At 38.2% G+C, this 17264-nt stretch overlaps 1 protein-coding gene across 4 annotated transcripts in view; it reads right to left on the bottom strand.

The window, feature by feature from the left end:
* Window positions 1-17264, bottom strand: part of LOC104596758 (transportin-1-like) — a 114974-nt gene that overhangs the window by 96511 nt on the left and 1199 nt on the right. For all 4 annotated transcript variants that reach the window (XR_735094.3, XR_735093.3, XR_016076153.1 and 1 more), the window contains exons 2-7: window positions 13285-13572; window positions 12656-12745; window positions 12389-12466; window positions 11729-11809; window positions 10866-10916; window positions 6099-6184 (exon numbers count right to left, since the gene is read on the bottom strand). Coding sequence is in view for 1 of the 4 variants with exons in the window: in XM_010258037.3 (XP_010256339.1) it covers window positions 6099-6184; window positions 10866-10916; window positions 11729-11809; window positions 12389-12466; window positions 12656-12745; window positions 13285-13572 (674 nt within the window). In the remaining 3 variants the exon portion in view is untranslated. The remainder of the gene's footprint in view (window positions 1-6098; window positions 6185-10865; window positions 10917-11728; window positions 11810-12388; window positions 12467-12655; window positions 12746-13284; window positions 13573-17264) is intronic.

The raw sequence follows: 17264 nt of genomic DNA, 5'->3' as shown, positions 1-17264 counted from the left end.
TCTTTTTGAGTAAACCCCTATGCCACAAGTCTGGCCTTGTACCTTTCAATAGACCTGTCCTCCATGTGCTTTATAGTAAACACCCACTTGCACCCAACAGTGCTCTTCCCCTCTGGCAGATCCACTAATTCCCAAGTTCTTGCTTTCATTAGGGCTTCAATCTCTTCATTCATAGCTTCTTTCCACCTTGGATTAGACACAGCCTCTGAGTACCTAGAAGGAACACGCACAGAGGAAAGAGCAGACACAAAGGAGTGATAGGCAGGAGATAAATGTGAGTAAGAAACAAAATCAGCAATGGGGTGTCGGGTGGTGCAAGAGCGAATAGGCTTACGGAGAGCAATAGGAAGATCCAAATCAGAAGTATGTGAGTTGGAATTACCTTGGATTGTAGAGACAGATTGATCCGAGTCCAACTGGTTGCTGTCATGAGATTGAGGGCCCATTTTTCTTCTGTTGTATGTAAGTATCTCTTTCTGTTGCCTACTAGAGCCTTCAGGAAAGGTAACCGGCACAGTGGAAGCCTCACTGGGTTGACCTGGAATGCCATAACAAGGAGTAGGAGGAGAGGATGGAAGATCCGAGGTAGATAGGAGAACAAAAAAAGGAGAATGAGAATCCTCTTCCATCCCACTAGTCTCCCCCTGAAGAGGATTCTGAGAAGACTGAAAATAGGGTTGAGACTCAAAGAAGACCACATCTCTGGTGATATACTTTCTCTTGGAGACAGGGTCATAACACTTGTAACCCTTTTGTGTAGGAGAGTACCCCAGGAATACTCCCTTTGTAGCCTTAGGATCCAACTTGGTCTTCTTTGGATCCTTCACATGTATGAAACATATACAGCCAAAGACCCGAGGAGGAAGGGAAAAATCTGGAAGAGTGGGACACAAAACAGAGAAAGGGGTTTTCATACCCAACACCTTAGATGGCATCCGATTTATCAGATATGATGCAGTAAGAACCGCTTGAGACCAGTATTGCTTGGGGACTTTGTGCTGGAATAGCAAGGCTCGAGCCGTCTCCAATAGATATCTATTCTTGCGCTCAGCAACCCCATTCTGCTGAGGGGTATAAGCACAGGATGACTGATGTAGTATGCCAACATCTTCCATGAATAAGTTCAAGGATTTTTCAAAGTATTCAGCAGCATTGTCTGACCTGAATTGCTTAATCTTCTTATTAAACTGAGTTTCAACCATCTTGCAAAATGCCATAGTTATCCGTGGTACTTCATCCCGTCCTTTTAATAGGTAAATCCATGTGCATCGAGAGTAGTGGTCAATAAAACTGATAAAGTACCGAAAGCCATCAAAAGAAACAATGGGTGAAGGGCCCCAGACATCAGAATGAACCAAATCAAAAGGAGCACAAATATCATTACTGGAAATTGGATACACAGTTCTACATTGTTTTGACACTTGACATACTTCATAGGTTAAACTCTGACTTGAAATGCCCTTAAACAGTTCGGGAAACAACATTTCTAATGAGGAGAAAGACACATGACCTAGTCTAGCATGCCAAAGATGCAACTTAGCTTTTGACTCCACACTCTCCGAACTACTACCAGCAGATGCTTGTAAGGCTGAACCGATGTCTGCATCAAGATAGTAGAGTCCTCCATACTCATGACCGCACCCAATCGTTCTCCTTGTCAATCTGTCCTGGAAGACACAATGAGTAGGAAAAAAAGTTATACTACAGTTCAAATTTTTGGTAAGCTTTGAAACAGACAAAAGATTTGAGGTGAGACTGGAAACATGCAAAACTGATTTTAGAGAGAGGTCCTTGCTTAGGTCAACCATTCCCTTTCCAGATATAGTGGAGAAAGACCCATCAGCAACTCTCATCTTATCCTGACCAGACAACAAATGATATGAAGAGAATAGGGAAGACATATGTGTCATGTGGTCAGTTGCACCGGAATCAATAACCCAAGAAGTAGAGTCAATAGATCCAGTGGCACTAAAGGCAGAGGTTGTAAGTGATCTGGCAAGAGATGTAGAAGCAAAGAATTATTCCTTAGACGGGCCAATGCCCTGCTAAGGTCCTCTACCTCGCTAGCAGTGAAGCCCAAAGTACCAGTTCCAGAGGAATCAGCAACCTGTCCCATAGGAGAAGGAGACATTGTTGGTGTATTTTGTGAGTCGTCATCATTGTTGCTGGTGACAAGATTCCCACTTGCCATAGGCCTGTTATCTCTAGAAGAAACTTCTCTGGGTATTGAAGACATCTTGACTGCAGCCACTGTGCAGGTGACACTGATTAAGACTAGCCGAAGCAGTTCTGAAGATTTTGAACCAGTTCTGGAGCAGATTCTGATTAGCCGAAATGATCACAGCAGGTTCTGACAGCACTCGACACAGTTTCAGACTTGCCGAGACTGTCACAATTCTGAAACAGTTCAGTTACAGCAGCAAGCAAGGAGTTCTGAACTGGTAACCGACCTGAAGCTAAGGATTCTCAACTATTGTGCTATGCAGACTCCACTTGAACTTCGAGTACTGCAACTGTAAAGAGAGTGCCCCTCCTTGCGGCCAATACTAGGACTGCTGACATCAGTCCTCAACTAGGGTTCACAGTGCTGAACAATCTGGAGCTGGCAGCTCCCTAGGTAATCTCACAGCAGTGGTGAGGGATTTCGGACTGATAACCAACCTGAACTTGGAGCTGTTTACCATTTTGCTATGCTGGTAGAAGTGTTCACAGTGCTGGTAGAACACTAGATAGACTTCACTTGGGCTGAACTGAAACTGCAACAGTTCGGGTACAGTAGCAAGTGAACAGTTCGAGGCTGCAACAGTAGCAAGTGAACAGTGGGCTCTGTAGAAGAAGCTAAGTCTGTGCAAGTCTTGCTGGAGCACCGAAGCTGCAACTGTAGAGGAAGCTCCCCCCCTTTCGGCTAGTGCTAGGACTGCTGAAATCAGTCCTCAACTAGGTCTGTCCTATACAGACCTCTCTTAGTAGCCAAATAGCTACTATTTGCTGGAAATAACCTAGTAGGACATCTACTTCTGGGTCTTACTTCCCTTGAGTCCTACAACCAAGAGAAACCCTAGGTTCGAACTTGCTTTACTCTCTTACACCCCTAGGTCTTTACTGCAGCAACCCAGAAAAGGAAGAGAGAAGATGAAAAAACAGCAAGAGAAGAGAGTGTGCGCCGGCTGAAACCAGGAAGAAGCTAATGCTCTGATACCATGAAAGCTAAACTACTGTAGCCGAAGTAGCAGAAAAGAGGAGAAGAAGAAGAGATGCTGAAATGTCGAACTAGTCTTCCCCAGTCGACAGTACTATTATTTATATTAAAGTACAGTACAACGTTACATGAAATGACTGGGATGCCCCTGATTAGTGATGGGACACCCAGACAACTTAAAACACTAAACAGACTTAAGCCCATTAGCACAGGCCCAGTACATAACAACTTAAACTCAAATACAGGCTAATAAGAACTCTTATCAGCCGAACCATCCATACATACAAAACCTTCAACCTAACACCAGGAACCAGAGGATAGACAGTGAACCTGCTTCCCACTTTGCCAAGTACAGCAGAAATATCCCTAAGCTAATAGCAGTGTATTATAAATAAAGCAACAAAATGTATCTCAAACAAGGCACAGAGCAACTTTGAGTGTTTGAAATGTCAAATAGTGCATCTTAGGTTATGTTTGAAATACTTTCAGAGAATTAATCTAATGAGTTTTGTGATTTGGATGTAGGAAATTGCCAGAGAGTTCTTTAGGGATGAAACTCATATTAACTTTTAAGAACTGATTCTTTTGAGTTTAAAAATACATCAAAAAAGAATCATTTTTGGCTTAAAACTCATTCTTCAAATAGTGATTTTTTTTAAGCAGAATTTTAACCAAACATAGCCTTAGTATGGCCTAGTTCCAATAAATCAATGAGAAATTAGAGGATTCTCATATCAATATTCCACTTTTGCTAACCTGGTTTTACTTTAGCTACAAACCATTTCACACTATAGCAGTTCACTTTTCCATCAGTTCAGAATCTCCAACTCCAGCATTAGTTAAATTGGGAAAACAATGTGTTAAAAGAAGGAACACACAGGAGGAATGCAACGAGCCAAGCTTTTCACGAGCTATTCGAGCTCGTCTCAGCTCAGTTTAAACCGAGCTTCGAGTCGGGATCGAGCCTCATTTATAGGCTCGTTTGCTAATCGATCCGAGCTCGAGCCTAATACAGCTCAGCTCGTGAGGCTCGCAAGCCTAATCAAGCTTCTACATACATACATAATATTTTTTATATATAATAATAACTAATTATTATAATTATTAATTTTTAAATATCAAATAAAAAATACATTTTTTATATATAATTTTTGACTCACAATCGAGCTCGAGCTTATGAGCTTTTGACTCGAGCTCAAGTCTCTAGCTCGAACCGAGCTCAAGCCTCATACTGTCTTGGCGAGCCAAGCTCGAATAACAACCTATTCAGCTCGGCTTGGCTCGAATCCACCCCTGGGAAGAACTGAGGAAGGAGGAAAGGATAGGGATATATAAAGGAAGAAATGAAGGGGGAAGAAAGAGAGACGGAGATCTTACCTAGCTACCTAGGTAGGCTAAGAAGGCTCCCTTACAAGGCAACTCATCTACCATTAACTTTTTTCAATATGCAAATGTAAAATTGTAAATGCTCTTGGACTGATATTGTGCATCCCTGCCCCCCAAGGTCCCTAGTTTCAAGTGTGACTAAGCTCACTTTGTTCCTAAGAAGACGATCTTCCAGGTTATTTTTTAATCTTGAGAACTTTAAGGGGGTATTCAGCAATTTTTTAATCTAAATCACCCCAAAAACATGAAAATTAATTCTCTGTAGGGTGTTGTTGAAATCAAATGGAAGATATCTGTTGTAGATTCCAAGAAATTAACATGTTTTTGAAAGCCCAACTTTGAGGTTTTCCTTCTTTTATGAATCAATCTTGATGGTTCAGGAGTTGTTTGCAAATGCCTCAATTTGCTTTTAAAAACAAAAACCAATTGCAGCTTACATGGCATTCAGAAACCACAAAAAGGAATTCAACATAACTTGCCAATGTATTTCTGGATTCAGATTACAGAAAAAAGAATTGCAAAAATACAATACCTACAGGAATGCAATTTCAGTGTTTTTACCAGTCTTTTAAAAGGTGTGGGAGGCATGTAACTGGAGGCACGCCTCCAGGTGAGGCACCACCAAAATGCCCTGAGGTGAATGCCAGAAGCATAGATGCCTCTGAGGTGTACACCTCATGCGCCTCACACAAAAAGACAGAAGAAAAAAGAAGAAAAGAAAAGAAAGGAAAGGAAAGGGAAAGAAAAGGAAAAAAAAAAGAGAAAAAGAAAGAAAAGAAAAGGGAAGGGAAGGAAAGAGAAGGGGAAAGAAAGTTTGGGACTGGGTGGAGCTCCTGGACCCCCTTGGCCGGGGGCATCACCCCCAACCCCTTTTCAATGCACCTCAATTTGTTTTTCTTTTTTGTTTCTTCTGGGAGGGTCTTGCTCCGTCCTGGCTCGCTCACCTCCACTTCAACAACCCCCCTTTCAGCTAGTGTTATGCATCTTCATTCTTCTTAATATAAAATATCTTCATTAAAAAAAAAAAAGTCCCCCGCCCTCTTCCTCCTCCTCCCCCTCTTAAGGAGGCTTATGCCTCTTACATTTTGAACTACGCCTAGCATCACGCCACCGCGTTTTAAAACATTGTTTTTTACTGAGATCAACAACATCTAAAACTATGTTGTGGAAGACATCGTTGATAGTCATAGAGGTTCTCAAAGGGGCACAAGGATTCAATAAGTGCATATCCCATCTTATAACAGCACCACGTGAACTGACTTCTCAATATCATATTTAATAATTTAATAGACAGAAGCCATAACTTGGGCAGGATAGCACAACACATATTATAAGGGTATCCTGTATCCCTGGAAACAGAAAGTAATTTTAAGATAAACTTGATAGGAAATCTACAAAACCATCCTACTGCACCCTTGAGTTCATCATCATCCATACTATACAGCACAACTACATGATAAAAATAAATATTATCAACCAGAAAATTTTATCCAAAGTAAAAGCAGAGGTATACCAAAATTCACAAGCTTCAAGTGCAACTTCATCATCATCATCCTTGTTGGCTTGCAACATATATTCGATAACATTTCTCAAGTGGGGCTGCAATAAATAATAAAGATCATACTAAGAATTGCAATAAAGGAATATTACACATAACATACAAAACAAAATAAATGACATAAATCAATCCCAAAAAATAAACCAAGCATAGCCTAACTCCAAGTCTCCAACCGATAATTAGACCAAGATATAAACTTCATAGATCTGTATGTTGTTACTAAATATCAATGACAGGAAAGCTTGTCCAGTGATATATATAGGTGTTTACTAAACAAGTTGAGAAGTAAGGTTTTGCACAGGAAATGTCTAATGGGACAATTTGCACAAACAGAGCCTAGACTACAGTTCACTAGAAAAATTTGTCTCCAGTGACTGGAAAATCTGGTGATAGAAGATTAGTACAACATATAACGCACAGCACAAAATAGAACAGAAATAAATCAATCCAGAAAAATAAAAGACAATCTAACTCAAACCAATAATTAATATAAGAATTATATTCTGAAAATCTGGTTTCTGTAATTAAATCAGGTAGAGGAAGGGCAGTCTACTGAGTGAAACGATTGGTGAAGAAGTTGAGTGGGAGATTTTGCTCAAGAAATATATAATGGGTCAATTTGGTCAAACAGAGCCCAGGCTGCAATTTTCTAGAAAAATGGATCTCTAGTGACTGAAAAATTTGGTAGTGAGTAAACTCTGGAAGATTAAAGGTTTACTATCGTTAATTTTTCCTTTCCAATTTGAAACATGCTAGTAGAGATAAACCAAGCGGCAATCACCCTTGATTTGATTCATGTATGTGAGAAGAAATAGAAGAGAAGTGATAGAGGAAGAGAAGGAGAAATCTGTTCATGAGAATTCATAGGTGTTAGCCTTGGTCAGCCCACATGTTTGCTAGTTAAGCTTTAACTAAGAGAAAATTACAATAGCACCCCTCCTAAAAATAAATGACAAACACAAGCACTCAACTCTCTAGACATCTCTATACTCCCCCCCTAAAGTAAAGCATTGATATCTGTCATACTCAACTTGCTGAAAACATGATTTAACTTCTTATTACTCAGACCCTTAGTTAGAAAATCAGCTACTTGGTCCTTGGTCCTTTAACATATGAAAGATTTCTTTCAAGTCCACCTCCTCCCTAATTAAGTGTCAATCTACCTCTACATGAAAGACAGTCTCTTCAGTTCATTTATGACAATGCCCATCTCTTTGCCCAACAATTCCAGTCACATCAATTATAAGATACCACTAGCCATACCAAAATTCAACTTCAATACTTGATCTAGACACCACATTCTGTTTTCTGCTCCTCCAAGTAACTAAATTTCCTCCCAGAAAGGTACAATATCTGGATGTAGAATGTCTAGGGATGTCAGTTGACCCTGTCAGGTTAGGGTCGGGTAGTCTAAAACGAGTTTCAGATTGGGGTATGCTCAATATTGATCTACAGGTCAGGTTAGGTTGAGACAAACCCAACTCATTAACATCCCTAAGAGTGTCAATCATCTGTAAGAAACAGCCCAAACAGCACCAGTGCATGCATCTAACTCTAAATGACATGATCAGAAAAAAGCAATCTTCTCCTAGGAGAGTTTTTCAAATATCTAAATATCTTCAGAAACTTCTAGATGAGGAACACAAGGAGCATGCATATAGTGAATTATCACCCCAACTGCACAAGCAATGTTTTTTTTATTGAAGAAAGGTAAAGTAAAATTTTATTGCTAACCAAAAAGAGATAATACAATACAACAAGCATCCAAGCAAGAAGGAGCCCCTCCAGATAAAACACGCATTACAACTCCCACAAACTATTCAAGCTCTGCACCAGAAAAATATTCTAATACAAGCAATGTCCAAGTTAGAGATAGATATAATAATCAATCCGCTAATCACTAGTAAATCCCTTTATCTTCTAGCAAGTCTAAGGTGGTTTTCAGTAAATCTGAAGTCAAATCTGAAAAGCAACAAAAAAAAAAAAAACTTTGAAAAGCTCTGAAAGCATTCAATGGAAAATTTGCTTTTCCGCTTTCACACTCATCTGAATGCAGTGGAGTTGTTCGACAATCTGAATGTTGTGACATCTGAAAAATGTGCATTATACAAACTTACCCCTCAAATTGTCATTTAAAATAACAATAGCAAAAATGATTAAAATATTATGATATCATAAATAATAAAAAAAGTAAATATTAAGAAAGAATAAAATTTAAAAAATGATAAACAAGATTAAAAACATTAATAAAAAGATTAATATTATAAAAATAATATTAATTGAACAAATATTATAATATTTTATTAAATATTATAAAATCATATTAATTTATTTATAGAAAAATTAGAATTTTGGAGAGAAAAAGGTAAAATATAAGTTTAAAATATAAATATTAAAAAATTAAATGGTCAAAAAAGTGCTGTGGCAAGAAGATAAAAAATAGGGTATGGAGAGAAATAAATTTTGATTTATTTTTACATGGGGCACAGATAAGGTAAGTTCTTACAAAATCTTTTTACTTGTTTTTCTAGAAGGGCACACCCATCCCAAGTCTGCTTCACAAGCGGTGACACGGAGCAGTGTCAGCCACTCTTCTTCCCCATCTCTCCTCTTTCTCATTTTCCACCTTCTTATTCTTTTTCTGCTCCTCCTTTCAGAAAACACATAACATAGTAGTTCTTTTTTCCGAAATGCAAAACAGAGTGGCCACCATGCAGAAAGAAAAACTGAGAGTGGAACCCGAAAATGAAGAACAGAGTTGCCACTGGCCACAGGAAAAAAAAAAACGGGAGGGGAGCTAGCAGTGAGCTGGTTTGTCTTCTGTTTAATTGACAGAAAATGCAGCAAATAAATGAGAGAGCTCAGTTGTTGCCATTGTGCAAGAGAGAATGGTGGGGAGACCGGTCACCACTGTCTGCTACTGGGCAATTTTGGGTTTTTGATTTTCACAAAGGAGCACTGTTGGAAGCGAAGTTTTGTCCGCTACCTCCGAATGCACTCAGAGGTAGCTCAATCGCTGAACGATTCAGGTATTTTCGATGTTCAGAGGAACAGTTCAGAGGTGCAACCAAACAACCTCCAGCCATTGAAAAAGCAATATTTTCAGCATTCAGAGGTCTATTCAGTGCTACCGAGCGCTACTTAAGTCTCCATCCCTACTATAAAGGTGATGATTTGGGTCTTGTGCCTGCAAGTGTTGACCCTTGTTTTCTTATTTCTTCTCAAGTAGATCAAGAGTGTACTTTCTCTGAGAAATAAAGATACCCCACTTTGACCTTACAACCTCAATACCAAGAAAGTATCTAAGATCTCCAAAATTTTAAATTTTCAGGCAAAGAAGGTTTTCAGTTATTGAATTGCCTCATGAGTCATGCCACAATATCATCAACATAAACAATGAGGGCTGAAAGTGAGTTCACCTATTTTTATCAGTAAAGGTAAATTTTATTAAGCACTATATCAATTCTCTTAATGACTTTGATGAACCAATCAAACCAAGCTTTGGCTGATTGCTTGAACCCATAAATAGACTTCCTAAGTTTGCAAACTTTCCCTAGAACCACCTTAATGCCTAGAGGAAGGAGCATCTAAACTTCTACCTGCAAATCACCATGTAGAAAGGCACTTTGTACATCAAGTTTATATAAAGGCCAAGAACAACAAGTTGCAACAACCAACAAAACTCTAATAGAATTCATTTCTAGATACAGGAGCAAATGCTTCAGTAAAATCAATTCCTTAGGTTTGAGTATGTCCCTATTACCACAAGTCCGGCTTTATCTCTTCACTGATCCATCTGATTTCTAATTGCCCATAAAAACCCATCTGCACCCTACTAGTTCCTTCCCTTTAGGGAGAACTATCTGCTCCCAAGTTTCATTCTTAATAAGTGCTTCCATCTCACTATATCTAGCTGCCTTTCACTCTAGCTTAGATAAAGCCTCTGAAACAATTTTTAGAATAGTAATAGATGAAATGGTTGCAAAGAAAGTCTCATAAAAATGTGAAAAATTAGCATAAATAACAAAATTAGAAATAAGGTGTAAGATACATTTTCTGACTTCTTTTCATTATTCAGTGGGAATATCAAATCTGGAGTAAGAGAAGAATTAGCAATGGGAAGACCCAAGTCTGTAAGAATGGAATGTCGATAATAGAAGGGACAGAAATAATACTTAAATCTAGATCTAAAGGAAGTAATTCTAATAAACCATCTGCAATAGTTTCCATATCCTTCTAGCTATCTTGCCATCTTGAATACACTTAAAATGGAATAAGGTCTAAGAAAACAACACAAGGAGTATCAGTAGAAGAAAAGGAGGTCAGAAGAAACAACAGTCCCATATATCACTCTAAAATCTCAACCACTTCCATTATAAATACCTCAAAATACCAACAAACTAACATCCACAAAAACACAACCCAATATAAACCCAATGCCGCGCAAGGAAGGATCCAACCTCCTTTCACCACTTAGTTCCTGCCCCTCCCACAGTCCCACCCTTCCTCTATCCCCCCAAGACTCCAGCAAGAGCCTCTTGCAACCCTTGGATATAAGACATTCCCTTGGGAATGACTGAAAGTCACATTTTCTTCATTTCTCCTTTCCTTTATAGTTTCAGGCTCCTCCCAACCTCACTGTCCATGCTCATCATGTCATTGCACACATAACAACAAGAAAAATTGGAATCAAGTTTCTATGAAACATAAATAAGAGCACACCTCTAGGAAAGCTGGACGAACTTCAATTAGCTGAACAAAGGCAGCACAAACCTGTAAAAAAGTAAGCAAATAAATAGCAGCCAAATACCACAGTAATAAAATTTTGATAAAGCCAGAACACTACCATAGTGTCATAAATTCCTAAATTAATAAAAAGTTGCAAAACATTGGTATCTTTTGATCAAGTTACTAATCAAAAAAAAAAAAAAAAAAACTAATGGTGTAAAACATTAAAGTATGGAATAAAGGAAGCAAAAAAAAAAAAAAACACTAAGTAAGCGATTCTCCATGTACCTTCAATTTTGTATATCTAAAGCCCTTCTGAAAAAGATATAAAGAAGCAACAGCAGAACAGAAGAACAGAGTGATAATTGAGAAAACCAATTTCTGCTCTTCTTTAATAGCTGCTTTTCTTCTCCTCTTGAAATCATGGTTGGAGAAACAAGTGATTTCTATTTTTTTTCTTTTGTTATTTTCTGGTAGTTCTCCACTACTAGAAGAAAACCAGCAACTATTCTCTGGATTTTCCCCTAGATTCAACACCTACTATGGAATTTTGAAGCAAAGCTACCCATCAACCGTGCATGTTATCTACCAGCCCCTAATGTTATATCTAATACAAGTACTTAAGTAATCAAATATTCATCTTTATCCCAAGTTGAAATCATGCAACTAAAGTAATCAAAAAGTATTACTCGAAATTACAGTTTCGAAAATGTGTAGAGTTTTCAATTTGGAGAAAATGTTAAAAGTATCTACATAACATATGTGCTTTCTAAAGCAAGGCATCTCAGATAAAAGTACATACTTGTAGTCAACTTTCTATCATTCCTGACCATGTAATAGCATTGAGAAATACTCACCAATTTTCTCACCTCCGCAGAAGGATCAAGAGCAAGAACAAACAAACCTTGGAGGTACTGATCCATTGATCGAGATAAACCCTGTGTTAAAAAATTTTAAAAAAATAAAAAAAAAAACAGAAGTAAATACTGGTGCTTCCAACAACAGCAGAACAATATAAATGAAGAAAATAGAATCAATGTTATAAGACTTGGACTGGACTGCACAACTCAGTAATGAGAGGGCAATCTGGTTTTTAGTTTTTCTCGAAAGCTGAACTCACAACCTCCTATTTACAAAGAATTGAATATTACCATTAAGCCACAACACTATTTTTGACTGGTTTTTAGTTGACTGGTCAGAAAAACGTCTGACCAGTCAACTAGAATCATAAATGTGGTAGCCAATTAGGTGTTATTTATCAAAATTCATGGGTGGGTTTTGATTGGTCAAAACTCTTATATATATATATATATACAAAAATATGATTTACAAGACTTGCACTTCAAGCACTAAACCACAGACATACATGTTATAGTATACATAATTATATCTCTAGACATTACGGGTCACTAGGTCAACCTCATGGTTGAATTGCTTGACCTGTGAAGAGATGGCCTTTCCAGTTTGATGAATGATCTGAATCTTACAACATTGAACAGAACATCAGATGTACTTGCCTTCAGCATCAACATAATGAACTGATTCACAGAACCCAAGGAAAGCTTTCTGAGTGAGGCATGTGGGGATTGGAAAAACTGCACCAGTCAAACCAAATAAAGGTTTTCAGTATAAACTATAGCACAGAAAATCAATCAAACCAAATAATGATTTTCAGTATAAACTATAGCACAGAAAAATATATCATTCAACTTCAAACTCATATGGAATTGCATAGAAAAAAGACCAGCCCATTCAATCATGGCAAGAAAAAGCTATCCTGTCACCTGGAACAATCTGGGCAAGAATATATTGATGGGGCGTTCAGCTAATCCAGGTACATCTGAATCAAGCTCTTGAGGGATGTCTTCACAAATCTGAGGTGCACCAAATGATTAATTTGTCAGAAATGAATATGATATCTACATAAAAAGTGCAAGCATAAAGTTTTCAAAGAACAGAACAGAGTAGTAAGATTTTAGGAATTTCTCGATTGATTATGCTAAAATTATATAGGCAACAGATGATGTTATGTCAATAGATGCTCCCTTTTTCATCTGATTATGGATATTCCATATATCAATTTTGCAAAATGCCACTTCCGAATATCAGATTGCTGCCCGTATAACACTAGTTATTGACAATTTAAATGGAGTTGCGCAAATATCTCATTGTATGTAATTACCCATAACTTATTTCTGGCACCCTATGTTTATATGTTAGCCCACAATGCAGGCTCATACACACGTTACTATGTTTTGATAAATACATAGTGATCCAGTACACTAGGAGACAAGAAGCTTTAACAAGCACTTAAAGGAACTTGTACTTCATTTACGCCATCAACACAAAAGTTACGTCTCAAACAAAAAAATAAATAAGTTACTCATATCAGTGACCATTAAGTTATAAATACCTTGTACAAAGCATCCATAGCACCTTCCATATGATTTAAGTCATTGCTCTCTAAACACTGTAAGAGGGCTTGCAAGAGGTCTGGCCAACCTAATATCCGCCCTTGTTGAACAATGACACTTATAATTGTTCCAACTGTAGACCTGATGTGCCTATCTGCTGCTCCTAAGCAAGGTAATAATTCTGATTTTATGTATTGCTGATTTGAAGGCTCCATGGATTTGAAAGCAGTTCTCAAATTATTTTTCAAAAGCAAACCAGCTGCTTGTCGAATTTCCACTGGTGTACCCTGTTTGAAAATAAAAGGAAAATCTTCAAAACCAAACGTAAAAAGAGCATGAAACAAAAAAAACATCCCCTAAACCAAATACTAACTTCTTCTCCAAGCATACAATGAAACAAACAATTGGATCATCAACATCTAAGCCTTATCCCAACCATATGGGGTCGGCTATATAAATCCTGCGGAACAACAAAGCAATTCAACAATAATGCAGAACCAACCATAGAAGACTTCATGGCAATGGTAATCACAAGTGGGCATTACAATGCAAGACAACCAGTACACATTATTTACATAATATAAATGACCCCATTGTCGAGATGGCTACTTGGTACCCCTCCAAATAGGAGGTGCAGGTTCAAACCCGTGAAGCTCCAGGCTCTTAATGGTATGGCCAATGGGCATCACATGCCTGCTCTGCCCCACCCCCAATTCACTGTAATGTATAGTATGTAATACCAAAAATAAGTACATATTATGTACATATTACCCAACTTGAGATGCATGATTCTTAGAAGTACTGAGGTTAAAACAACTTGTAATTGAAAATACAAATTAAGTTGGAGGGTAGGGAGGCAGGAGGTTGTCGTTACACACCTTCAATTTGCAGACAACCTGATCCTGTTTTGTGAAGGTGGGCAGGAATCTGAAGGAGATAATTTCTCTTTTTAAAAAGGTCTCCAATCTAAGAGTGGACTTAAGGAAGAGTGGAGTGGCATGAATTAACTTGCAAGAAGAGGAGTAGTTGCATTATGCAGAGCTATTGGGCTATGAAAGAAAAACTTGGGCATTGGAGTACCTCAGGCTTCCTTTTGGTGGCAATCCAAGCTCAGAAGATTTTTGGAAACCAGTACTGGAAAGATTTGCTAAGAAGTTGGCGCTGTGGAAAAGAAATTATATCTTTTCAGAGGCAAGATAACTTTGATTAAATCCACAATGGTCAACTTACCCATTTATTTCCTGTCCACTTTTAGGATTCCAGCGAAGGTAGCAAATAAGTTAGAGAAATATATGAGGGATTTTCTTTGGGAACCAAGGGAGCAAAGACCATCTGGCCAATGGGAAGTGGTGTGTGGGGCCAAAGAGCAAGGTGGGTTAGGGATAGGGAATTTGTTACACAAGAACACTACTTCGCTAGGGAAATGGTTGTGGTGCCTACCTTTAGAAAGATGCAAGCTTTGGCGTAAAAGTCATTTTGAGTATTCATGGTGCTTTGGACAATGGGTGGGATGCTAATGTGGCTCTTAATTCTTCAGCAAATTCCCCCTATATATATATATATATATATTTACAAGGTTCTTCCTTCCTTTCTAAGCTTTATCAGGTATGATTTGGGTGGTTGTTTTAATGTTTTGTTTTGGGAAGACCGTTGGTTTGGCAATTCCACTCAAAGAACAATGTCCTCTTCTGTACTCTCTCTCTCTCTCTCTCTCTCTTTTTGTAAATTCTAGTTTGTTTCCTTGTCTAGGTTGAATTGGGATTTTGGGTTTTGAAGAGGTATTGGAGATTTGCAATGCAACTCCCTTATCACCTTTTTGTCCAAACTTGACTCTGCTTTTTTCTTTTTTTTGACAGCCAGATTGTTGACAATAGAATTTGGTCCCCCTCTCCCATGAGTCTATTTTCTTGTGCTTCTTTCTTCAATTCTCTAGTCCAATCAAATACCTTGGGGATAAACTTCCCAGTGAAAGAAATTTGGAGTAGACCTGTCCATCCTAGGATTCAAGCTTTCTATTGGGAAGTGGTTCTAGGCAAGATCACTATCTATAATATGCTATAGACAAGAAGGCCTTTTACGTGTCTTTCTCCTCATATATATCCCCTTTGCAAAGCAGCCAGTGAAACTATTCCCCATTACTAAACACCTGTACCTTTGTGAATTGCAATGTTCAGAAAACCAGACCGGACATAGAACCGGAAAGCGGAGAGGTTCATGGGTCCAAGGTTCAACAGTAGTCAAACCAAAGGTCGAACCGTGATAATGTAGCATATACATATATATATACCATGGGTCACATAAATGTTATAAATAATATATTATACGAATAATATTATACCTGAATGTGGTGGATAGATGGCTAGTTCTTTGTTTTTTTAAGTAACTAACCAGGGTGCAAACCTCCTCACATATTCTTTAAAATACATGTGTATTAATGCAATATGTACATTAAAGATTCATAAATGAACACAAATAATGACATGGATTAATGGTAACAAGACAATATGCATGAAAAAAAGGTCATGGGTTCAAATCTTTCCATTTGCATTTTGAAAATTCCACACACTTGAGACCCGGGCAATTTTAGGAAACTTGGACCAATTCACCAGTTTTCCCCATATAGTTGGGATAAGGCATGGATGATGATGGTAGACCGGTTCACCGATTTTCCAATTAAACCAAATGGTCAGCCGGTTTTGAGCAGTTTTCTACCTTTTCTGGTTCCTAGGGCATGACCGAACTGGATATAGGCCCAAGTCACCATTCAACCAGTTAGACCAGCCAATCCGGTCCCGTTTACTAAATACTAGTGAATGTGCTCTCTCTTCAGGTGTAGGTGGGTGGCTCCCCAAGATGCGGCAAGTTTGCTTAGTCCTAACTTCCTAAGGCAGCCTACAAAAATAGGAAGAATATTGTAGAAGGTAGCAAGAACAATGGTCTTATGGATAATAAGGGAAGAGAAAAATGGAAGAATATTCAAGAAGAAACAAAGAGTGTAGAAGAAATAGCAGAGAACATAAAGTTAAAGGTTGCCAACTGGGTAAAAACAATGGAGATTTTCAAGGAATTTAATGTCAACGAAATAGTAAGATCTTGGAGAGAAGTGGCTACTTCTTTAAAGACAAAAGATAAGATTGTGATGGAACGGAAACCACCAATAAATCAAGGGCTTAAAGCTAAACTTTGATGGAACTTTCGCTAGATAACCCAAAACCAGCAAGAGTTGGAGGGGTATTTAGAGATGCAACAAGGGTTATCAAAGCTCTGTATTCAGGTGTTGTGGTTAGCCATAAAATTTGGAATACAACTATTGGAGGTGGAGGGAGATTCCAAGGTGATCATTTCTTGGTTAAATAACAATACTCCAGCAAGGTTCAAAATTTTAACACGATACACCCCATATCAGGCATATCGTATCATATCGGTGAGAGTCTGAAACAGTAAATACAGGTCTTTTGTCCTTTTGACCCATTTCAGCAGGTAGAGAGGCCTAAGACCTACCCTTGACCCATTTTTGAAAAAAAAAACTAAAATAAGGCTTATGCTAGGTAGAAAGTACCGATACACCCCTTCCACACATCGGGGTGTATCGATACGTTGAACCTTAACTCCAAGAGCTTGGGAATATAGACAGACAATCAGGCATCAGGGAAATTCAATCTTTAGCTAAGGAGGTGGAGGCAACCTTCAGCTCGATAAGAAGAACAGCAAACTGAATGGCAGATCACTTGGCCAAGCAAGGGGCACATAGGGATCAATTGTTTTGGGCTGAGTGGATTTATTTTGGGCGACTGGGATTGTCTTCCAGCCAGCCTTGTATTCTTTCTATATGCCTCTAAATTAATGAACTCTTTGCTGCTTATCAAAAAAATACAAATTAAGTTTATAATAAAGAAATGTTGGGGTATGAATACTATATGATGACTGCTTATATGCTCTGGACTATTTGCTAACAAATTGGATTGGAAGAGTAACAAAA

The sequence above is a fragment of the Nelumbo nucifera genome, chromosome 5, assembly GCF_055504915.1.
Source record: "Nelumbo nucifera cultivar China Antique chromosome 5, China Antique-T2T, whole genome shotgun sequence".
In the NCBI taxonomy this organism is placed as follows: Eukaryota; Viridiplantae; Streptophyta; class Magnoliopsida; order Proteales; family Nelumbonaceae; genus Nelumbo; species Nelumbo nucifera.
The sequence above is the reverse complement of the archived record's forward strand: the minus strand, read 5'-3'. Positions and strand labels throughout refer to the sequence as shown.